General features: G+C 38.2%; 1 protein-coding gene across 1 annotated transcript in view; it reads left to right on the forward strand.

Moving 5' to 3' along the window:
• RELN (reelin) overlaps window positions 1-24,620 on the forward strand; it is a 306,076-nt gene that overhangs the window by 190,074 nt on the left and 91,382 nt on the right. Inside the window, exons 12-20 of the mRNA XM_067299475.1 lie at window positions 1,009-1,160; window positions 3,529-3,641; window positions 6,050-6,258; window positions 9,614-9,742; window positions 10,913-11,022; window positions 14,054-14,120; window positions 15,032-15,265; window positions 15,871-16,032; window positions 20,284-20,520. Of these exons, the coding sequence (XP_067155576.1) occupies window positions 1,009-1,160; window positions 3,529-3,641; window positions 6,050-6,258; window positions 9,614-9,742; window positions 10,913-11,022; window positions 14,054-14,120; window positions 15,032-15,265; window positions 15,871-16,032; window positions 20,284-20,520 (1,413 nt within the window). The remainder of the gene's footprint in view (window positions 1-1,008; window positions 1,161-3,528; window positions 3,642-6,049; window positions 6,259-9,613; window positions 9,743-10,912; window positions 11,023-14,053; window positions 14,121-15,031; window positions 15,266-15,870; window positions 16,033-20,283; window positions 20,521-24,620) is intronic.

A 24,620-nucleotide genomic window follows, 5' to 3' on the forward strand; every position in this document is an offset into this window, starting at 1 on the left:
TTTTTGAAATTGTCTTACAGTAGGTTGTTGCTAGAGACCATTTCTGCTAGAATGGGACAGCAAATGGCTTTGTCTTCTCACAAAGATTTCAAAACTTATATGTTTTCTCATTCATCCTGAATTAGTTAAATTATTTGATAATCAGGCTTTAGTGGTTCTGAATAATTTCATTGCTTCATCATCCTTGTAATTTTAAAATGGTTTATTGTGAATTAATTAAGATTTCAACACAAATAAATAATATATCAACCAAAATAATGTACAAGTTTTCAACAGTTCATAATCTTTCAAAATATTTTAATCTAGTTTTGAAGAAACCAACACTTTCCTGATGAAAACATATTTTCAATAAAAAATATTTAATTGAAAATTTCAGTAACAGCTCTTCTAATTATCACTGAATAAAAAATAAGAGAAAATGTTGTACAGAAAAACTGAGAAAGATCATATCATCACATATTAGAAACACAGCAGTCTTTTTATACTCTGCTCGTGTGTTAGTTTAAAACTATTATCCTAAATGCTCAGAAAGTTGAAAGGAGGGTATTTTCAGCTGTTACCTACAAATTTAATAATTGCATAGCAGATATGGTGGACATGTTCCTTTTCAAGTTTCATTGATCTATAAACCTTACATTATGCGACATGAAACAAAATGCAGTTATATTTTAAACACTTTTATGCCATGAAAATAATGAAGATAATAGATCAACATATCATTGAATATTTGGTAATAGAATTGAATGCCTCATCTTTTTAGTAATTTGTGCTTTTTTTCCCATTTATTTAAAATATTTATATTAATTTGTTTTATTTGAGTTGAAAAGACAGTATTGAATATGTAAATAATGCTGTTGCAGGCATCATATTTAAAAAGCTGCATTTCATTATCCTCCATAACAGTTGAAGCAGCTACTATGTGTAAAAAAGAACTCCTAGAACATGTTTTGTATGAGTTTATCAGTAACACGTCTCTGCACATTCTCTGCCCACTGTTGACCTCTCCAGGTGGGATGTTTTTGGAGCCGTCATTGGTACTGAATGTGGGACGCTGGAATCTGGCTCAGCTATGGTATTTCTCAGAGATGGAGAAAGAAAAATATGCACTCCATATATGGACACTACAGGTTATGGAAACTTAAGATTTTATTTCAGTATGGGTGAGTATGTGTTCCTTATGTAATAGAACATGTGGAACATTTGAGATTAAAATTAAATTGCACGGCCTGCATAAGAAATATTTTAAATACTACTCAAAAGAGGATAGCTTTGATTCATGATTATGATTTTCATGAGACTGTAAGATGGATTGCTCTAGGTTAGACTAAGAGTCTGCCCTGCTGGATGCCCACACAAGTGCAAGAACATGGTGGACATTCAAACTCCTCCCAGGAATATTCTCCCCAGTGTCCCTGACTTGCATGTCAAAACCTTTCTGACCAGACAGATTGTTCTGGATTTAGTAGCTCTTGGTGGGATTTTCTTCCATGAATTTATGTGGCCATTTTTTGACTGTTATATACACTCAGCTCCAGATTAAGACACATAAAGGTGTCTCCATGCAATGTCAGTGTCTAAATTTCCCTTATAGTCAGAGGACATCTGGTCATTACAGTTCCTGGAAAAAGCTATTCAGCTCATCTTGAGACATCACTATTAGACCATCTGAACAGCCCTCTAGATTCCAGTGACTGCATGGGTTGGTTCTCCCTTAGGATAAGGGAAGCTCAAGTGTGCTACAGCACCTCAATGAAGGTAGGGTCTACAAGTGGCATTCCTCATGAGAAGCACTAATGTGGTGCTAGGATCATGTGTGGAACTTCCCTGTTGTAATGAACTGCAGCCTTAGTGATTTACCAGGGCTAAGAAGACAACCAAGAAAGAACCTGTCCTACCACTGGTTCTCCCCGCTGTTGTTGTCAGTGCAAGCATATTAATTAGGTGTTGTAACAAACCAAAATGTGAACCATATGAACATAGTGTTTTTCCAGAACTTCTATTTTGCACAAAAAGGAAATTGTGTAAGAAGGTTATTCTCTCAACACCATGTTTAGAGGAGGTGGGGACTTTTTTTAAAAAGTAGGGAATAATGGAATAATAAAGGAGGAAGCAGAGACTAAACTTGTGACCTCCACAAGCAACCTTCTGAATCAACAAAAGAAAAAAAGTTTTATTTAATGAGTGGAAGTCCTCATGTTGTTGTCCCGGATTGTTATATATCTCCTCTGTGTTACATGAATTACCAATAAAGCACAGGAAAAAGAGGATGCTTTTTTCCAGATCTTCCAAGCATTACAACACCTGCAAGAGAGACAGGAAAGAAATTTGCTCGACCTTATGAACTTAAGGGAGAACTTGTCAGCACATACAGGCTCAGGGGATAGTGGAATATCATTTAAAATCTATTCTGTACCTAGTTGTAAATTAAATAAATACTAGTTTAAATATTAAGAGACACAGAGACTTTGAATAGACACATGGGTGTTCTTTATTACAGTGTAATTCACATCAAAGATGCACATCTTATCTAGCTCTATAGATCACGCTTTGCCTATTCCACTCTAAGAACTGGCCATCTTTAGCCAAAATAATAGAGAAAATGTTTCATATATGCAGCCTCTTTGCTTTATGGACTGTTCAAAGAAGCTTCCTCATCCTGGTTTTTTTTTCTATTTTTTTTTTTTTTAATACCTGTGATACCGATAGTGTACAGGGAAATGACAAGCTTCCTGTTTCAATTACAGATACTTTGTTTTACAAACCTCTTCCAGAGCAACACAAGCGTGATGATGTCTGTCTTGTTGTAACTCTAATGCAGTGCTTGTGCTCAAATTTGCTAACACATCTGCTCTTCCAAAGAAGCTTAATAAGAGTTTTGGGTTCTACAAATATGAAGATATCTGAAATCCTGCCCCTTTTCAGTGAGGCAACCATGTCACAAGTTTTGTGTGTTAGAGTAGACTCCATCTATTCCTTTTGAGACTATGGTGCAGACAGTAGAAGATAAGTACATCTAACAAGGTGCAAAGTAGTCTCCCTAGTATCTTGCTGTGAGGAAGTTCTCAGCTGCCAAAGGATCAGCTGAGAAGTATTTATAGGTCTTCACATATGGTGCAAGTGGTTGCATGGAACACGAGTATAAAATAATAGTCACTTGATCTAGTCCAAACACATGAAAACTCAAATATTAAGGAGCAGACCATTTCTATGTAGATAGGATTTAAAACATACACATATGTATGGCTTTGGGCACAGCATTTTCTATTAAAACTGTTTTAATAAGCTGATTAAGAGAGTTACTTGAGGCTTTGATAATTGTCAAGCCCTTGATCTCTGGCATGGCCTATCTGATCAAATGGTTCTTATACACTGTGTCCTTAGGGCTTGTGTTCTTTTGTTTCATATCCTAAGTTAAATAACATCTGGTTGTAATTATTTCCATAATTATGGCAGCGTAATATGATTCTGCTTTCCAATAACAAAGGTTTCAGTTATTACTTTTTTCTCCCTCAAATGTGTGCTGTACAGGAGGAACTTGTGATTCTGGAGAATCCCATGAAAATGATGTCATACTTTACGCCAAGATTGAAGGCAGGAAGGAACACATAGCTCTTGATACCCTGACCTATGCTGCTTATAAGGTAAACTGTCTTAAACAAAGTAGGTGGGTGGGAAAGAGAGGTGTCAATCTATTTTTAAACCAGCATGACAATGTTGTATATTGAATTCCACACAGGTAGTCAAACATGAGCTTCCCAAGCACCTAAATCATGTCTCGATCTTGCAATGATGATAGGGTGCCTTAGCAACATGGCTCTGCAGCTCTGGCTCGTCGCTCAACCCCTGAACAGTCCTGCAATGTCAGCTAGGGTCAGCTTAGTTGGCAGACATGGAGGCAGCAGGCAGATTACTAGAGTACACGTAATGGTTGTAGGCACCTCAGAGCACAGGAACATGCAAGAGCCCTGCTAATGGAGCACAGCTCGCCTTCCCTAATGGAGAGCAGCACTGCTCAAATGTCGGTGTGGGCCCCAGGTGTAGCAGACATCTAACAGTCAGCAAAGCTTTGGTGTTGAACTCGGAGAACGGAAGAAAGCCTTCAAAATGAAGAGCTTGTTTTTGGTGTCCCTAGAACATGGGATTTCCCAAAAGTCCTTTATGATATTAATTATCAGAGAATGCCAGAGCCAAATGCTTTCACCTGAGCCTGCCAGGGCTGTACAACTCCTGTCAGCATTTGAGAAATTGAGAGGACCGTTCACATATTCAGTTCAGCCATCTACATCATTGATGGCAGAGGTTTAAGGGTAGGATATTTCCGAAAGCGATTGTGAAATTCAGCTAATCCCTGCCAGAGCTGACTCCTGTAAATCTTCTTGGGTGGATTCCTGTATGCTTTTTTATGCATGTGGACTTGTTCCACAGAGTGAACGGTGTGTCCTTTTGCCATCACTTGGAAACTTCAGTGATGTCTCCCCCCAAGTAACTACTCCTGTCTCCATTCAAGCTCCTGCTAGGCACAGTTTGATACTCAGGAACTACATCCTGAAAGGTTCTGTCGTGGTGGGATGGTGGCGACGAGGAGAACTACTGAGAAATGCCTGGATATCTTTTTTGTGCGTGGTGCAATACCATTCACTGACCCCCGAGAAAGCCTCCGGTTTGATGGCCAGATCTATGTGCCCTGATGTAATAAGGAGTTGGGTAGTTTCCTGAGATACAAACTAGAAAAACTGCATGTTTTACACTTTTTCTTTCCATTTTTGAATACTCTCATGTGCCCTTTGTGAGGGTCTGCAATGATACAAGCATGAAGTTAGTAAAAACAGAAAGCAGTTATGGACAGTGCACGCAGGCAGCTTCTCTTCTGCTTTTAGCACAGCCTCCTTCAAACCACATTCAACTTCCCCCCACCACCTCCAGGCAGGAAAAATAATAAAGTCAAACTCGCTGTCAGGATCCTTTCTTTCTAGGACAAGGAACAACTTAGACCACGTGTGCCCTGCTAGCAAAGTAACGTGGCTCTGCGGTGCCCTTACCGTGCTGTCACAGAAAGAGAGGCGGCAAAAATCAATATGCAAAAATGCATGTAACATGCACAGCTGCATATGCTACAAATTAAACTGCAGTATGTTTATACAATATGTAGGAAATACAGTGCTAAAAATGCAGCTGATTTCAACCACAGGTCTGTGTGCATTTTCACTGTAATTCAAACATTGAGAGAGCAAACGTTTACAGTAGGTTTTGGCCTGAATTTATGTTGAGTCACTTGCATTGTTTCATTGTACTTGGTTTCCCTCATCTCCTGGTTCTGTGTGAAAGACAGGGTAGAACTTTTTTTAAGACTAAGGAAACTGTAATTGTAAAATAATAAAAAATTAATTCGGTAACTCAGGGGGAGATAGGATCTGAAATTACACGGAATTCATTGTGGAGGGTTTTTTTTAAAACAACCAGTTTTAATGCTGACATCCTCTTTTAACATAATAAAGGTCCAGTTACGTTACTTTAGGACAAAGGCTAAGCTTCATAAAGCAGTGCTTTCATTTATTTCAGCAACAAAACATCCTCCCCAGATATGCCTGTGAACGCGTAGTGTTACTCCGTTCTCACGTACGTATTTAGACTAGACATGTGGTTACATTGCTTTGTTACTGTGAGCTGAAAGACTTCAGAACAAGCGTCATCTTCTCTTGCTGGCTAAACACTGATAAAATAACTGGTATTTACCAGAACACAGAAGGTACAGGCTTTACAGTCTTTTCTGCAGTGTCTTTACAACCAAGCAGACTGATCCTAGTAAGGTGATAAGCAGCACTGGTGCCCAGAGTGTAAATAGCTATGCACACAATATAAATAAGTTTTTATTTGGGTTCTTCTGTGGGAAAAGGTCATTAAAGAAAAGTTAACAGAAATGATGAAAGGTGAAAAATGGGCGTGTTTCATTCAACATATTGAAGTTGCTATTTTAAGTAGTACTTTTCCATATAACTTTTGTATTATTACCTGTTTTATTTAAGCCTAACTGATTTAATTTCTATTAAAGGTTCCGTCTTTGGTTTCCGTTGTCATTAGTCCGGACCTACAGACTCCTGCAACCAAGTTTTGTTTGAAACAAAAGAGTCATCAAGGCCATAACAGGAATGTCTGGGCTGTGGATTACTTCCATGTCCTTCCAGTGCTCCCTTCCACTGTGACTCACATGATCCAGTTTTCTGTCAATCTGGGTTGTGGAACTTATCAACCTGGTAACAGGTACAACAGGCTGGATTTCTCTTTTGATTATCAGCTTACTGATATATTTTGTTTTGTAACATCTATATAATTATTTGGATTTTTTTTCTCAGAAAGAAGGAAACTAATTAATAACAACAAATATAAGCTACTCAAAAGCAAATGTTTCTCTTGACCTTCACATGCCCGGGTTTCTGTATCACATATGCAATAAGAAGTCTATTAAACAGCTTTCCAGGTTGAAACATGCATTTCTTAGTCCATTACTCTGAAACATGCCTTCAAAGGCACTTTTGCTTCAGTTGTTAATGAATTTGAGATTTGCCTCTTAATGTGGGTGTAGAGGTGAAAGTATTAGAGGTGAAGGTATTAAAGGCAACAGCAGCAACTTCACCTGCTGATCTCCCAAAGATGAGGGGATGCCACAAGCATAAGTAGTTCCTGTAAGACTGGTGATAAATGGCCCTCATCTTGAAGATGATCAGTGGGAGGACCTCACTGCCTGTTGACTGGCCACAGAACTCTTTTGCTGCCTTTCCTTCACAAAGGGATTCAGGGTGTTTTTTTCCATGAGTTAAGGGACAGGGAATGGAAAAGAAGGGAGTCATTTACTGCTCCACAGAATCATAGAAATGGCAGTTGGAAGGGACCTTTGCAAGAAGTGGGAGTATCACCTGCATAGGTCAGGTCAGCCATCACTTTGTCTATCCATGACTTGAAAACCTTCATTGAAGGACATTGCACTGCTTTCTGGGTGACCTGTTCCAGTGCTGCAAAATGAGTGAAAAAGTGTTTCATAATGTCCAATCCAAACCTTTCAAGGCACAATTTTATGGCCATTGCCCCTTGTTATTGCACCTGCCGCTAGTGAGGAGAGTTTGGCTCTGCCGTCCTTGTGACTGCCCTCCGAGTTGTCATAGGCTGCTGTAGTAGGTGAGCTCACCCCTCAGCCCTGCTTCACCAGATTGAACAAGCTGGTTCCCCCAGCTCCTCCTAGGTCTGGTGCCCTAGGCCCTGACCATCTTGGTCATCCTCTGCTTGACCTGTCTGGTTTCTTAACATCCTTCCTCAACTGGGGGACCCAAAAAGGAGCACTGTATTCCAGGTGCGGCCTCACTACTGCTGAGTACGCTGATATACATTTGTGAGGATATGTCTCCACAGCAAATCAGAGGGGTGTATGCTAGGACCTCAGTTAACCTGGTTTCCTTCACAATTACTATCCCTTTATCCCTATGTACACGTGAGACTGGTTATCCTAATTTTTTTTTTTTTTTGAGGAATAAATTATCTTATATTTTTTCCAGAGTAAGAGCCATACGCACAGGTTTAAAGTAGCTAGCAGACTGTAAATTCCTATCACATCCATAGTCCAGGGCACCTTCTTCCATCTGGAAAGAGCTCCATTAGCATGACAGTCCTGGCAACTTGTAGGGCAGCAGAACTCAAGGGGCAGCAAAAATCAAAGCATCACACTCTGATATGAAGGGAAGGCAACTACATTTTTTTCTACACGGAAAGTGAAAAGTTTGCCTGTAAACACTCCTGGCCAGTCAACATATTTTATATAAAGTCTCTGTCTTAAATATTCCATTAACTAATGGTGATTAGTATATATTTTGAAAGATTAATTTTCTTCCTTCACCTAAACTATTTCTGAAGGAGAAGTGAGCTTCTTCATAACAAAATAATCAGTAGCTCCCTATAAACCTATGTGAATTTCACAAATACTGTAAGACTTCCTCTCTCCGGGTGTACAGCATTATTCATAATGCTTTCATTACTGCAAATGTGAGAGACTTGCACAGGATATATTCAGTAAATATAGCCCTCCAAGGTAACAGTATGGTTAAAACTGAAATGAATTAGTCAAAACCTCCATAAACAATTTTAGTACGCATTTATGATATCACACTGATCATACACTTAATAAAGTAATATTCTCAGCCAATTATAGTGAAAATGAAAAGTTATAATCCAATGATTTAGAATTGAGGTAATGAATTATGACTTTTATAAAGCTTTATTGATATTATTTAAAATAAAACAGAATGTTCCAAGCTAATTATATGGAGGAAATTACATTACAAGAGTATTGCAGTAAAATACCTAATCCTTAATAAATTAAGCACTTTCCTTTTTGATGGTCTTCAGAATGTAAGATAGCTAAGGATTTCCTTATGGCCATACATTGTAAACACTGTATTTTTAAACATGAATTGCAGTGAGAAAATTACAGAGAGAAAAATTCTAGTAATAGCTTCTTGAAAATTGAACTTTTCAAAGAACTCTTGGGAGTACGGCTTTAACAATCCATTGTCATAGATTCATCGGACGGTCTCAGAAATTTTCTACTGCTCTGTTACTATCTGAGTATGGATGGTCTGGTTTATTGCTAGTCCATGTAATCAGAGAACATATGTCTCTTTCTTGGCAAATCTGGAGTCTTCTCATACGGTTATGTCCCTCTGACTCATGAAATTCGCCATTAAACTCTGCAGGCTTTATGCGGGGGAAGGCAGCCTACGCAGACCGTTACGGCTCGGCAGCCTGGCGGCCCCCCGGCTCCCAGGCACTCTGCTGCACTGGATGCTCTCCGGGCAGTGCCCTTCCCAAGGGACCCTTCCACCACCCGCCGTCCCCGGTGGGGCCCCCGCCAGTCCCTCTACTCCATAACGCTTTTCTGATCTGCATTTAGGCATGACAGTGGCAGGAGGCAGGTGACTAAGGAGTCTGTTGAAGCTAGTATTTGTCAGCCAAGGAGGGGAAGGGACAACCAGTGCATAAATAACTAGTGCACCTGCTGAACATATAAGCTGTTCAATCGCTGACTGTCATAAAGGAGTCCTGTCCCCACATTGCGCTGTCTGGCTCTGGCAAATCCAAGTTTTCTCCTCATTATTTCTGAAGCCATACTCAGTATAGTTGCAGCTGGAGTAACACCAGCTCATGTAAACACAGCATAAAAATACTAGCTGGTTAGTGGCCAAACAAGGACTGAAATAAAAGTTTAGGCAGTTCTCAATGTATGATATAGGTTACCCTTTTGGTTTTTAAACAGTCAGATTTGTTTCATGTTTATATTCTTTTGTATTCAAGGACTATTCAGAATATTCAAAACTCTTCCATATTTCAGCATCAATTATCAGCAATAGTAGATTTTGGGGTTTCTCTATATTGGTACTTTTACATTCATATTTATGCCAAGTATGCTCACATTTTTTTCCTTCCTCCCTTCCTCCTTTCCTCCCTTCCTTCCTTTCCTTCCTTTTCTTTCTTCATTCTTTCTTTTCTTATTCTTTTTCTTTTTCTCCCTCCCTCCCTCCCTCCCTCCCTTCCTCCCTTCCTTCCTTCCTCCCTTCCTTCCTGTTATTAGTGTCAGCTTGGAATTTTCAACGAACCATGGTCGTTCTTGGTCCTTGCTTCATACCGAGTGTTTGCCTGAGATATGTGCTGGACCTCATCTTCCTCATAGCACCGTCTACGCCTCTGAAAATTACAGCGGGTGAGAGTATTGTCTGCAAAAATAACTGAGATGCAAGATTAGAAAAGAAAGTGAATTATAGGTGACACAAGAAAGCAGCAAAGCATGCATGCCCTTGTAATCTTTCATTTTTGACTAGCTAAGGACAGCAAAAAAGGAGTGTTCTGGTCTCTCTGGCTGCCCAGTAATGAAATTTAAAATATATGAGGCTGCTTCTGTGGTATAATATTATTTTTCTGATGCTAGACATAAATTACAAAAAAACCCTGAGGACAACATACTGGTAATTAAAAGAAAAGTTATACCCTGTCAAAGCCATAAAAGTTTTCTTTTTAGAGAAACCATCAGTCAAAGCCCTATTTACATGCTCAGACATCTTTACTCACTTGGAATCCCAATATTTGGGTTACAGTGAAAGATGTCCTCTGTACTTCAGCAGATGGAGGCTGTTATTATAATTGCATTCTTATAGTAATCCTTGCTTTTATTAAGTATCTTTGGTACTGTTCTGACTACAAAATGAACTTGTGAAAACTTCTTGCATAGAGCAAATCCCATGATTGTATATCTCACTGTATCCCACTTTCCATAGACACTTCAGAGTAATACCATACCATAAGCATGACCACGAGAAGAAAGTGTAGTGGAAGCACTGGTACGATCTGGTGACCCCCCATTTCTGTATCATTTTCATAGAAGCCATTAACACTGGTGCATGTAACAGGTACAGCATGTGGATGATATGAGAATGACAGCCCAGAGAGATAGTAGGCCACATCCTCTATGGCCCTCTTCTCGTTCCCAAGGGTTCCCACCCAGCAGAGCTCAGCCATACCAAAAGGTTTAATTCAGTGTGCAATTTAAAAGATATTCATCGTGATTGAGAGGTCACTGTAGGAAAGTAACTTATGATCTTTGTTGACTTCATGCATTCATACAGAAAGAAAAAGACTAGGTTTTATAATGCAGTAAATAACATTCATATCATATTGTATGAAAATATCAAGAGCCATATTCTTTATTTTTCATTTACTTTCTAAATCTGTAGTAACTTCATTGATTCATTTGAGCAGATTTTAGAATTAACAATTCTCACAAATCTTTCTATGAAAGTAAACACATCTGCAAAATATACAGTTGTCTAACAACTATCAGTTTAAAATGTTAGAATTTATGTTATATGTATTTCAGGTGGAGCCGAATAACTGTTCCCCTTCCCAATGCAGCATTAACAAGTGACACCAGGATTCGATGGAGACAAACAGGACCAATCCTTGGAAATATGTGGGCAATCGATAATAGTTAGTATTCTTATCCACAGTCATAATACATCGTATGAATAAACTTTTATGCACTGCTTCAAGTAAAGGCATACTTTCCAGAATCACAGGTAGCAAGATTTGCGGTTAGTTCAATTCCTTTTCTTCTTTTATGCACTTGCTAATAAGTCCATTTTGAATCTGGAAGGGAATTCTGTCATTTGAAAAGACAATCTTCTATGTAGATTACCGACTTTTTTTTAATTGAATGCTTCCCAGTAAAAGATATTGGTGGCAAGGGCCCAATATAACATTTCTTCTTGACTGCTTAGTCCTAATTACATAAATAGGTACTACACTGTGCCATTAAGGACGCATGCTGTGCTAGCCTAAGTAACCGTTACAGCATCTGGGACATACTATTTCTTCTGGACATAGAAGACTTTCATATAGCAATGTTGTTACCAAAACACTGGCAAGTGCTTATACATTGTTTACAATATCTTAAGAGGGAAAGTACCATCTGTGACAGGGAACTATTTTTGTTTCAGGAAATTATTTTTCACCTACCTGATTTTTAAATGCACAGGAAAGAACTGAGAGGAGTTTATTTTGATTCATGTGATTGTAAATCTTGCTGTGGAGGATAACCAGGGCCAGTCAAGATACGAAGCATTTTAAAACACAAAAAAGTACTTTAGGAAAATAAAATATAAGATATACATTTTATGAAATGCAGAAATAAGCATGATGATTGAAAGGGTGCTAAATATGAGAAGGTGTAAACTTTCTAGCTTTCTAATCGGCCTTACATGTTTTGGAACTAAGTTAACTATGCCTAGAATTTGTTTTGCTAGATGTGTGAATTAAATACATAATATAAAGATTTATAGTGACGTGAAATTGCCTGTGAAATTTGATAGAGAATCCTAATAAGTTTTGATGTGATGGGAATGGCAAATACATTTCACAAAATTTTTTAAATAGATTAATGCCTAGTTTTGAAAAGAAAATCTTTGAAACTGCCAGGATAAAGTAATGCCACAAATGAAAGTTTTTTCACAAAAAGTAATGAAAATTACTCCCTTGCTCACCTTAATGGGACGTAGTATCATCTGGACATTCTGGATGCAGTATTAATCCTTGTCTTTGGAGATGATGACAGAGGTCAAAAAGAAAGTAAAACAAAGGGAAAATATGTGTATATCTACATAAGAAGGTATCAAAACACTGATATCTATGATCATCTGCAAAGGGGAGTTGTTACCTAATGAAATGCAGAATATAACTGTTGGAGAAATCTGCAGAAACAAGAGCAAGATAAAATTAGTCCAAGACCCAGATTTTTTACAACAGAACAAAACAACATGGTTTTGAAAATTAACGCAGAATTCCTGTATCTGCACTACCTTTGCTTGTAGAACAAAATACTCTGATTTAGTAGTGAAAGAGTAAATGCAGTTCTGTCAAAGGATACTGCATGCTCAGCAGCACATCATCTCAGAAGCAATTTTATCAGCCATCTGCCTAATCCAAAATGTATTTGAGTTACAGGACTGCTTCTATGACACTGGAATCAGGTCTTAAAGTTGCTCAGGTTTCTGAGGTTTTGCATGCCTCTAGTAGTAGAACTGAAGGTTTACAGTGGTGGGAAAAGACCTACAAATATTAACAAACCACTCAAATTCTTGAAGAGAGAGAAGAATTTCAAGGATTCAGCACTCCTCTGGTTTCTAGCTTCAGAACTGTTTTCTAATGTGAATTAAGTTTTAAGTGAAATCTGGAATCTGGCCATCTTTCAGAAACACTGGAAAGCTGCCAGCCTCCATAAAGCTTTTTCATTGTGAATGACATCATTACGTCGTTAACCCTTCTGCTTTTCCCACCCCCTCAAAGAGACCTCAGCACAGGCAAATAAATCGAGCAGACGGAACAGAATTTTTGCACTCTGAAAAGTGAGAAAATCTAGAGATCACATGAAGTCTGATGGGGAGTTAGTTACAGGGAGTAGCTAACAGGGATTTGGAGGGCATCCGCCAGGGAGTACTGACACACTGCTATGATGGGCAGCATTATAAAACAGGGATAAGTACAGGTGATTATACATGGTCTCAAACTGGTGGCTATTTGGATGATGATCCAAAAGTCACAACGCAAGTGGGTAACTCCAAGTAATAGGCATTCTTCAGCTGAAAGGGTGACACTATCCAAGATGAAGTCATGTTTATCAAGATGTGGTATTAAAAGAACATTGTCCACAAGTTACTGCTTTGGACTATACCCAGGTCCAGATAATGCTGTTGGTTTCTCAGCATCAAGCCTACATGAAAACCAACCCCTGACCGCAAGATAAATGCCTGTCTTTATGATAGTGCAATGAGATGCAGATTATGCTGAGGTTTACTAATCTTTCCAGCCTTAATATTTTTCACAAAATATCAACAAGGATTAGAAATCATTGGAGGAAGATGAAATAAAGGAGCAAAACAAATACAGAGTATTTTTCAGTGCCTATGATTTGGATTTTTTTTTCATTTGAAAGAATTGGTGAAAGTCCATGATGTTTAATGTTTCCTTAAGATAGATCAGAGCAGATTCTGATTCCAATAAATCCAATGAAGTTATGTCGACTACAGTAAGAGATACAAGAACATATAATTGGAATATACATATATCAAGAATGTATAACTGGAATGTAAATATATCCCCAAAACAAGGTGAAGAAAAGGGAAAGCAAGAAAATGGCTAGTACAAAGCAAATCATCCAATCTTCTCATTCACAATATTAGAAAAATCAGGTACATTAATTAAAACATCACCAGTGCCTTTAAGCCCCAAACAGACATTACCCACTGAATAATAAATTATCCCTGGCTATCCTTGACACAGAGCAAAAGATTCTACAGAAAGATGCAAGCAAATGAATTTTATCCCTTTGTCGACCTATGCCATCAAGTGGGATTAAGATAAATGCAATAACTATATGATCAGGTCCGTATACTTTCTTGTATTGGTCATATTCTGTTTATCACATAACCTAACCCTCTGTTCAACTAATTTATTTTCTCTGCAGTTTATATTGGTCCATCTTGCCTCAAATTCTGCTCAGGGCGAGGACAGTGTACTAGAAATGGCTGCAAGTAAGAGTTATAATTCAGTACTTGTATTCATTTTCTGTCATATAGTTCACTTGATGATCTGAAAGCTGAAGTGATTTTCATTTCAGTCCTTGCTTTTTGAGATGATTAAATATAAAACTAACATAGCTCCCAGAATGCCTAAAACTCACTCAAGGGATAAGTGAGAAAGATCAGTCTTTCTAAACAGCAGCAAATTTTATAATTTTCTTTTGGGACAGAATATGGTTTCCAGTTCACCTTAAAATGTGCTACATAGTACACTGAAATGTCAGTGATGCATGCTTTATACCCCTTTTACGGGTAATTTGGAGCCTAAAATATGGAGCCCACAGCCTAACAGACCTAAAGTACAGAAGGTCGGCATTCTGTTTTTTTGAGTCAGGCTTGTTAAAAGTGTTTCAGCTAAAAAGTGAAGGTACTGACTCAAAATCAGCAAGCACTTCCAAAATATCAGTGTAACTAATTTTAGATATTAAAGCGAGTCTGACCCACTGTGCGTTCTCTTCTTTTACACAGTTTCCTGTAATCACATCTGACATGCTACAGATAAAAGCAAATTAATCACTTCACGTTTGAACAACTCTAAACTATGTCAATGGTATTTTTGTACCAAAAGCAAATAAAAAATTTCCTGTGGTATGTCATATGTAGATATTACAGTTTTTTCAATGCATGACCATGATTTTTTTAATTGAAAAAGCACGTTATGACTAAAGGAAAGGTATTAGCTATAGAATACCTAAATAAAGTTTAAGGAGGTTCTTGGTCCTTAGATTTGAGAGGGACTTAATAGGTATCTTCAGATCATGAAAGATTTCAGCCGCTCTTTTAGGTGCCAGCCAGCCACAGGAGAAGATGGGCAAAGCATAAAGATGGCACTGACTATGTTATTTACTTTCCTTTGCCTCCAGGTGTGATCCTGGCTTTTCAGGGCCTGCCTGTGAGATGGCTTCGCAGACCTTCCCCATGTTCATCTCGGAGAGCTTCGCCAGCTCCCGGCTCTCCTCCTACCACAATTTTTACTCTATCCGCGGTGCTGAGGTCAGCTTTGGCTGCGGGGTCCTAGCAAGCGGCAAGGCCTTGGTTTTTAACAAAGATGGAAGGCGTCAGCTTATCACATCTTTTCTTGACAGTTCCCAGTCCAGGTGAGTAGAAAAGAATGGCGATACAATGTAAAGAAATAGGGAAATTGCACTGTGATAGGAATCCCTGCCCTTTTGGCTATAAACTTTTGTATTATTAAGCCAATCATTTTAGCAGGAAGAAAAGTTCTTTAAAAAACTCTTAATTCCATATTTTAATTGTGATTTAATACCTATACAGCCTTTCCTTTCTTCCCTGCTTTGTAAACAACAGAGCCTAAAATAGACTGAGGGGAAGTTATTGTACAGCCAGGTTGGAAAATATGAAATGTTAATATCAAACCTGAGTGTCAAAGCCAAGTGCTAATTAATTATTTATAAGGTTGTGTTTATTTGACAGCTTGTGGCAGCTGATTAGATCCATTCACTATCTCTCCCTCCCCTTCAGTGCCTAATAAATAATTAAACGCTGTAAAATTGGCATTTTTAAAAAATATGTGCCACATTGCATTACTTGACAGTAAAAACAAATTGCACATACAAAAACCTGTAACTGATATTTATCAAAATTTGTCTAGATTGATAAGATCAGAAAGCAGCCCTGGTTAGTTTAAAAAAAACCACTGTGTAAATAGTACCCTACAAATATTTATGTAATTCTGATCCAGGTTCCTGCAGTTCACACTTCGCCTGGGAAGCAAATCTGTACTGAGTACATGCAAAGCACCCGATCAGCCGGGCGAAGGAGTGTTACTGCACTATTCGTACGACAATGGCATTACATGGAAACTACTGGAGCACTATTCTTATCTGAACTACCATGAGCCAAGGTAGGTGCGTGACTATTATGCAGAGTGTTATCTGTATGCAGTTTATCCTGGTCGTGGGAGTCACGGCAACGCTGAGAATAAATACGTCTGCACTGAGCTATCTGTGCCCAAATGTGGGCGCCTGGTGCGGGAGTGAACGGGGTGAAGATTGCACACCGGGAGTTATCACTTCCCCATTTTGTCTGCCTCTATCACAACGAATACGTGGATTTAATGAAGTCCAACTCTCAGGCGACATGACAGAACAAGCTAAGGCAGCACGGGATGAGGGGGAAGAAATGTACTTGTGGGAAATAGGGGCACGTCTCTTCCCAGGGAAGTAGCTACTTGTAGTGAAAAGTTAACATAAATTATTTGCAGCTTTGAAGCCAAAGATACCTTTACTGCAACATCCCCTGGGATTAGGAGTTTGCAGGCACAGCGGAATGAAGTCTGACCATGAGGGTTTCTCTAGGTCTGCAGGGAAATTGCTCCTGCTGTGTTTATGAAAGGGATTACATGTCATGACTTTGTGCCTGTGATTGTGGGTTGGATTCAATGATCTGGGAGGACCTGCCAATGTCTGTTCCTGGGGAATTGTGCAAATCACGAAGAAGCCAAAGAGCTCATCTTGTTTGGCAGCACCTGCATATGGCTCTGGTTTAGAGAGGAACATATTTAACATATTTAGAGAAGAATGCATTTATTGTTGCTTTTGTGAAGCCGTCTACCAACCTGAATCATGAACATGCAGAATCAGGAGTCTCCACGAGCGTGTCTGTGCTGCAAGCCCAGGGCTGTCCAGGCTGACTCCGTGTGGGTCTCATTCAAACCGGGAAGCAGAGCAGCCACCTTCATGAGGTCCTGCAACTGAGCCAATAAATCCCGGTGAAAGGAGGGACTCTGCGAGGTGCTGTCTGAGGGGCAAAGCTAAGAGTGGCTTTGCAGGTCCCTCCCAGGGAGACTGCTGCTGCCTGAGGGTGGCTTTGCACGGGGTGCTGCCCTGCATCCTGTTCTGTACCTCTCCACCCAGTTCCAGGATAAGGCCTGAGCAAACCTCAGGTGTGGGACTTCAGATAGGTGTGCATTTCACTTTAGCTACATATAGCTACTCATGATTTACATTTACCAAGCTCGGATCAACCTGTATCAAAAAAAGATTAGATTTCCTCTTCTTGTTAATAACTCAATAATACAAAAGGTGGTTAAGAGTATTCTAATGGAAAAAAAAAAAACATAACAGTTAATATATTTCCTAGAATCAGTAAGAAATACTCAAAAATCTGAGTGGAATGACTATATCTGGTAGAAGCATACTGCATGTGGGCTTTAATTTCTGAAGTTTTAAATGTATCCATATAAAATATCCTATGACCTGAAACATTCTAAAACTTTTTCAAAATTTCCTTTCATGTCCTTTATTATAGTCACATATATATTTTATATTGTCCTGTTTCTAATTCTTAGATTCAAGATTACAGCTGTAGGAATTATATTTCCCTAAAGGTTTTTAATATATAGCACTATTAATTTTTTATAACAAAAAGGAAAATACACATTCTGGTCACTGATTTTAATGAAGTTTAAGATATTACTGAAGTTAATTATATTGATGCTAGAGACTTTTACTTTTGGAGATTCAGTATGAGACATTTAATTTCTGTTGTTCTGACAGGGCAAAGAGGTAAACATAACTTACCCAGGTTATATAAGTTTTGCCATACGATATGTACAATCTGCTTTGAGTAGATAGAAAAATGACAAACATACAAACCTGAAGGTAATGCTAGCAATAATTATGACAAACAACATGAAGAAAGCTTCACCTTTTCATATTATGTTGTCTAAAAATATCAGCATTTTTGGTAACATAGATGGACTGCTGTAAAGTTTGGCAATCAATCTGTATCCAGAAATTTAATTAATCTTCAGTCACACAAAAAATAATTACACATTTAATGTTCTGCTGAAAAGGTGCATTTAATCTGCTAACATTTGACAGCTGCATTTTTCTTCTGAGCAGAACAGCGGTGGTTTTCAATATTAGGTATGCGCATAGCTTGAAAGAATGAGATCAGAGCAAAGGTCTCCCAGCTGGTTTTTAAGAAATCTAATGGTAGCTGGTAATGTTACTAAGAACACTTTTCTTCTCTGCAGCAGAAAAGTCATTAGCAAGAATCTCCCTCCCTCTCCATCTATCTCCAACAAATCAAAGTCAGACAAGAGAAGCTGTTTAACTGTAGCTGTAGCCAGGTTCTGCATGCTAACATATTTGCCATACACTGTAATTTACACCAGTATTTTTAAATTGTGTTTGCTTGATCCCCTGGGATGAGAAACTTATTTTAACATGTGTTAAATATTTTAACAATCTACCCATGTATCAGTGGTATATGTCATAACTTAGGATTTTCTGTAAATTATTGTCCGTGAGGATAAGTCTCCACATGGGTGAGCTTATGGTAGAGTTAAGAGTTAAAGGGAAGATGCAGGCATCAGTTAGCTACTAAAAGAGAAATGTGTCCTGGACCAGACAAGAGCATTACCTCACACAAGTAGCCGCAAAAATCATATGCTGGATACAGCGTTCCTGGCAGCTGGGAGACCAGCTTTCTTCAGTTTCACACCAGTGAAAGACCAACGCATCAGTTCCTTTTAGCATCAGCAGCAGTTTAGTGTCATTTGTGCCTTTAAAAATTGACCCCCAAAAGTTGTAGCTTTGATGCTTCTTAGGGATCTCCTGGTAGGAAGAAAGATTAGCCTTGCAGTTAATACGTGTGCCTGAGAGTGATGGGATTGGGTCTTTTTCTTTGAAGGGTGTGAAGTAGTTCAGGCATCAGTTTACTTGAGTGGCAAAAGAAATATATCCGTCATCCAGAGGATCTGCACTACTGATCCGTCGCCCCTGGGACGTGGCAGCCCTTTTCTTCGACTGTCCCTTGATGCTGTTCTCTTAACCAGCACAAAGCTTCTCGTAGCCCGCCAGGACTTTCTGACTGCTTCCCACTTGATTAGTCAAGCGGCTTTATTTTTCTTGCTAATTGATGAACATATTCTTCTTTAAAATCAGTGTGGCATTACACATTGTATTATAAATTTCATCTTTACAAGGACAGTTTAGCAAGTCATTTTTAAGAGCATGGCTGGGCACTATGAAAGCCAAAGGTACAAGACTGTTTCATACACATGCAATAAAACTTCAAAACAAACACCTTAGAAAGCATTAAATCTGGAAAAACTTGGTGGTAATATGTAAGAAGATTTTTGTTTGTTTGTTTACTTTTCCTCTAAAAGAGAAAGAAAAAATATCAGCTACATGATGAGTTTGGTGAAAACCCTTTTGCCAGCATCTAATTGTACACCAATGGAGACAAATGTCCCTTTTGGCACCCTGTTTCACATGTGTTGCATGGGGCACCGTGGTACTGGTGATTTATGGAGCTTTCAAGAAGGTGTCATTGCTGTGGCAATTAATGCATGCTCCCTGCTGCTGTGTACAATAATTGCTCCCAGAAATTAGATATTACTCTTAATTTTATTTGCAGTTTGTCAATTATAGGTTTGTTGACATAGCTGCCATGACAAATCAGGTGACCTTGCATACCACGATAAGCTCCTGAGGCTTACTTACAGTAGCATCTCTATGCAACCACAGAAGAAATGCATGCACCATAAAAGACTACACATAATTGCACTACCTGATGAAATGAACCTTTTCTGCTTGAATAGGACAATTTACAGAGGTTGATTCTTCTAGGACCAGAGACGCACGGGCAAGACGTAGGTGCTGTGCCAAATCAAGCACAGATATTAAGAAGACGCATCTCCTCAGATCATGATAAAATCCACAGAGTCTGAGAAAGTGGAGCTGCAACTTGTAAATCAGCGTTAATAGATCTTCCCCTTGCCAGTTGAAGCCACTGGATTGTGGCTGGGTTTCAGCTGGAGGGCATTCAGATTTCTTCTGGCAAGGAAGAGCAGCTTTAAAACCTGCAGAGATCCACAGTAGAAGTAAAATGTACAGTATCAGTGGAAACTTTTCTTTTGTGGCTTTTGTGCATGGCTGACTTTCAGTAAGTACATTATCTACCAAGAGAACTGCAATGATTCCCCTGTCCCTGTCACCAGTAGAAGCTATACCGGTGGAACCTAGGATATTTGTAGGCTGAATTTTTAGTCAATAGGAAAAAAGAACCATAAAGTACATCCTCCTCCAATCCTATCCATTACATACAACAAAACTTTTAATAATAATTTTGTTTTGTTCTCCAGAATAATTTCAGTGGAGCTGCCTGAAGATGCAAGACAGTTCGGCATTCAGTTCAGATGGTGGCAACCATATCACTCTTCTCAGGGCGAAGATGTATGGGCTATCGATGAAATCATCATGACCTCTGTGCTTTTCAATAGCATTAGCCTGGACTTCACCAATCTAGTTGAAGTCACACAGTCGCTGGGATTCTACCTGGGAAATGTTCAGCCTTACTGTGGTCATGACTGGACTCTTTGGTGAGAACGCTTATTCATTTATATTCTACTTTTGTTTTCTTTGTCTATTCATCCTGCTAAGAACTAAGTGATTTCTGCAAATGAGTCTTTCTGGCAGCTATTCAGAGTAATTGTGTCTCATCCACACAATATGAACAAAAATACAGTCACTGATCTAATTGCCATTAGGAGTAAATTTTTACACCTCATTTCACAGAGATTTATGTTTGATGGGAACTGTGAAAGTAGCATTCCTTCCCCCACAAAATATTTAAAGAGATCCCAGTATAAATAACATGGAAAATTTCTGTAACCATCACTTAAAATCTAGTTAGATTAATAGAGGAAAATAGGCTATGAAAAGTATCTGTAAAGTACAGACTCTGAATATTTCATAAGTCATGTTCCTATCTGTTTGTGTGGACATTATATTACACTTCAAAATAGGGAAGGCAGCAGAATGTTGGCAGAATGCTGTTAGTAGCCATTTATATTTATTTTGCCTGGTATTCCCATCCACTTAGTCATTTATACTGTGATCAACATTATCACATGCATCACAGTTATACCCCAAATGTGCAGTGTATTTAGAAACAGAAAGCAAGAAAACCTCACTTGCCTAAAACAATAAGCATGTTCCCTTAAAGGCAAGAAAAAAAAGAAAAACAACAAAAAAGAAAAATATGTTAGCATTGTGCAGAAATGAGCTCTTTTGGTAAATTGTCAAACTGTTTCATAAAAATCAAATTTTGTAGTACATAAATGTAACATTTGGATTTACTACAAGGTAGCCTCAGTCTAATTTCTGTGTTTTGACTAAATCCAGATAACATAGTTTCATTCTACTATGATCAACATTTAAACCTACTATGGGTTTAATTAGCATAGATACATTTATTTGGAGAAAGTACAATTGTAGTAATTACAAGAAACCTTAAGAAAATATAAGTAATTGTAACATCCCTATGGGCATCCAGAAAAATACTATAGGAGTTTTATTAACAAGTATGTCTGAGCAATCTAATTTGACTTTCTGATCATCTCTCAAACTAAAAGGAGTTGGCTTAGTGGTAGGAACAACACAGAATGCGTTCTCGTGGTGATAATGAGGCAGTAGAAGCACCATTAACCACTTTAATAAGGACAAGGAAGGTACTAGCTGCTCATTAAAATGAAACAACATGTTAGGACTCAAACTGTTTGCATTTTCTTAACCAAAGAGTTGGAATGAAAGCCCTTTAATGACATTGTTTTCCCTCTGTTCTTGTAGGACCAGTTTATCCTGATTGGGGGGGGGGGGGTAGGTTATTTAAGATAGCAGAAGTTCCTCTTTTTTCCTATGACTCTAAATCAGAATCAAAATAATAAATGCTAAGCTAAATTCTCTACCCCACATACAGTCTAGGATTTGTAGTGTTCTGTCATAGTGGAAGTGTTGAACTTCCCTTGCATCAAATAAAGAAATAAAGCCTTTGCAATACTTCCCTACTATTTATGTATAAGTATTTTTCATTATCACTGGAAGACATGAACTCTATCCTTCACTGACCTTGTTTCTCTCAAGGGAAATTTTTAAACTTATACAAAGTCTGTACAAATGGCTGGTAGTTAAATTAATTATTGTTGGCTTTTCCCAGCTGTGAGTCCATTTGGTTCTCATTTTCTAACTCATGACTTTCTATGAGCAGAGTTTGCAGCAGCACTGAAACCATCCTCTTGAGAAAACTCTGACAACTGCTTTTGCATTAGTAGAACTATAGTAAATATCCTATAAATCATTATACAGTGTGTCATCTCAAGGCCCATTTTCACTGGAATGCCTTTAATTGTCTATTAGGCCTTCATTTTTGCTTCAGAATCTGTAAACCTAAAGTATTTCTGCTTAAAATAGGAGAAAAAGGAGGAGAGGAGTTTTTATTTTTGTTGAGGGGAAGGCTGTTCTTTTCAATATCTGGTGTCATTTAGAAAAGAGTGGTTTTGTTGATATACGCAGGCTTTGAGCAAAGTTGCTTTTGCAACTGTTTTATCACGGTCTATAACTGGAACAGTCATTTGATTTGGTTGTAATCATCAACATTTGGTTTGACATTGATTCTTAATACTTGATTACAGCAAGTGTATTCAATACACGGAAAGCACTCCAGAACACCCTTTGAGTGAAGTGTTTTATAATGTGTGTTAATACATAACTTCTCCAGAATGCTCAATATACAGGCAAGGTTTTGACCCAAATGTACCTGGAGTATTTCAGAATATGTATGGCCACTTGCTGAAATGTATTTAACTACTGATAAAGATATCAAAGTTTTTTTTTTTTTCTGAATAGTCATCTGGATGCAAATAAAATAGCATTATATGAACAAACTATCTTCAGTCAGATTATGGCATTATGATTTAACTCTCTGTAATGGACAGCAGAGTGTCCCGTTGTCCCTGGAGCAACCTGGGGGAGGATTGTAAATGTGACTCATAATGAACTACCAGTATGGAGCAATATAATACAGTTGCACTACATCGACTTGATATTTTGCCCGTGTTTATAGAATGTTTTGTCTTTTAGTTTAATTATTACTCCACCACATGCAGAATGTTTCTTTCAGGTAAACAATATAATTAAAATATAGCATTACAACTAGGAATTACCTAATGCAGAAGGTATGATGTGATGCAAAGACAAAAGCTTCTCCTGCATTCGATGAAAGCAGGACTGGGGCCAGTGTGAGCGTTTGGACTCTGCCTGTCACGTCAATATTCAATGCTGCTTTACAAAATCAGTTGTATCCATGCGGCTTTTCAGTATTCCTGAAAGAACTGGCCTTGAAAATGTAGTAAATCTGGGAATCCCCTAGCAGTTTAGAGCAACGACGACTGGCTGACATTCGCTGTGATATCATTCCCAGAAGTACCAATTAGTTCACACTGCTCAGAGGTAGAGTGATTCTTCCGAGGGCACCTGTGGGTATTGTGTTCCCGGGCCTCCGCAGGGCTAATTATATACCCACTAGAAATCAGCTCACAACTAAATATTTATACAAAAATGTATCCTCTGCATTCTTATTTCTGAAGATTTTTTAGCTAATTATTACTATGCCAAGAACATTAGTCTGCCTTCTACAAAATGTGGATAAGTATTCCAGCTATGTGTTAGAACAAAGAAAGAAAACATTTGATATTCTAGCAGAAAAGCCTAGCCCTAACCATATCCACAGGAGAATTGGCGAATGAAGAACTGGCAGGTAAGGTGGAGCACATACCTTTAATGCTACTGTTGTTCAGCTGGAGGCAATTTGTGGATGATAAAGGACTTTGTGAACCCGTAATGTAATTTCCTCCCCTGCTTCTTATGGAACATCACAGATTGTCCTCTTCATCTCCTCACTAACTTCCTTTTTCATGTTTTCTTAATATTCATTTTGAAGAGCTGTTTTGATTTTAAAATAATACTTCCTTAATGTACTTTGAACAATATCCAGTGGTTAAGTTATTACATTAAAATGAATACTAAACTTAAAATGTTTTAATCATTATTTGACTGCCACCAGGAAAAAAAGAACAGAGTATAAGATTATTTTTCTGATTATTACTGAATAGAGGGAGGTTTTTTGGGAGAGACAGACAACATGAAAAATTTAATTCTTTGCACCTAGGCCGAGTACCAAACCTTCACTTTTTATTAGTTGTGCACACTCATGACTTTGGGGAAGATAGCTTCTAAGCAGACACTTAATCAGACTATTTAGTTTCAACTTTCTTATTCTGTTCAGCTGAACTTTAATCACTCTGATTTGTTGTCCTCAGATTTCTGTGTGCAATGCCAAATCATCCAAGTCATTGATACACATAACTTTTGATACATAACTGAAGGGTATGGATGTACTGGCACATTTCCCAAGATGGTTTCTGTAAAACTTTGATTTCCCACTTCAGCCATCAATTTTCAAATTGCATTATAGAAATTAAAACCATGTCAGCCCAAGTCAGCTTTAACTTTTAAATTGGTGCTATTTGTCATTTTGAAAAGCATAAGATAAAGTTTGGAAGAAAAAGAAACTTGGACATTATCCAAACAAATTCTTCTGAGACTCATTCTAAATGCATCTAAAAATGCAGCCACAAGCTGC

The sequence above is a fragment of the Apteryx mantelli genome, chromosome 1 (assembly GCF_036417845.1).
Source record: "Apteryx mantelli isolate bAptMan1 chromosome 1, bAptMan1.hap1, whole genome shotgun sequence".
NCBI lineage: Eukaryota > Metazoa > Chordata > Aves > Apterygiformes > Apterygidae > Apteryx > Apteryx mantelli.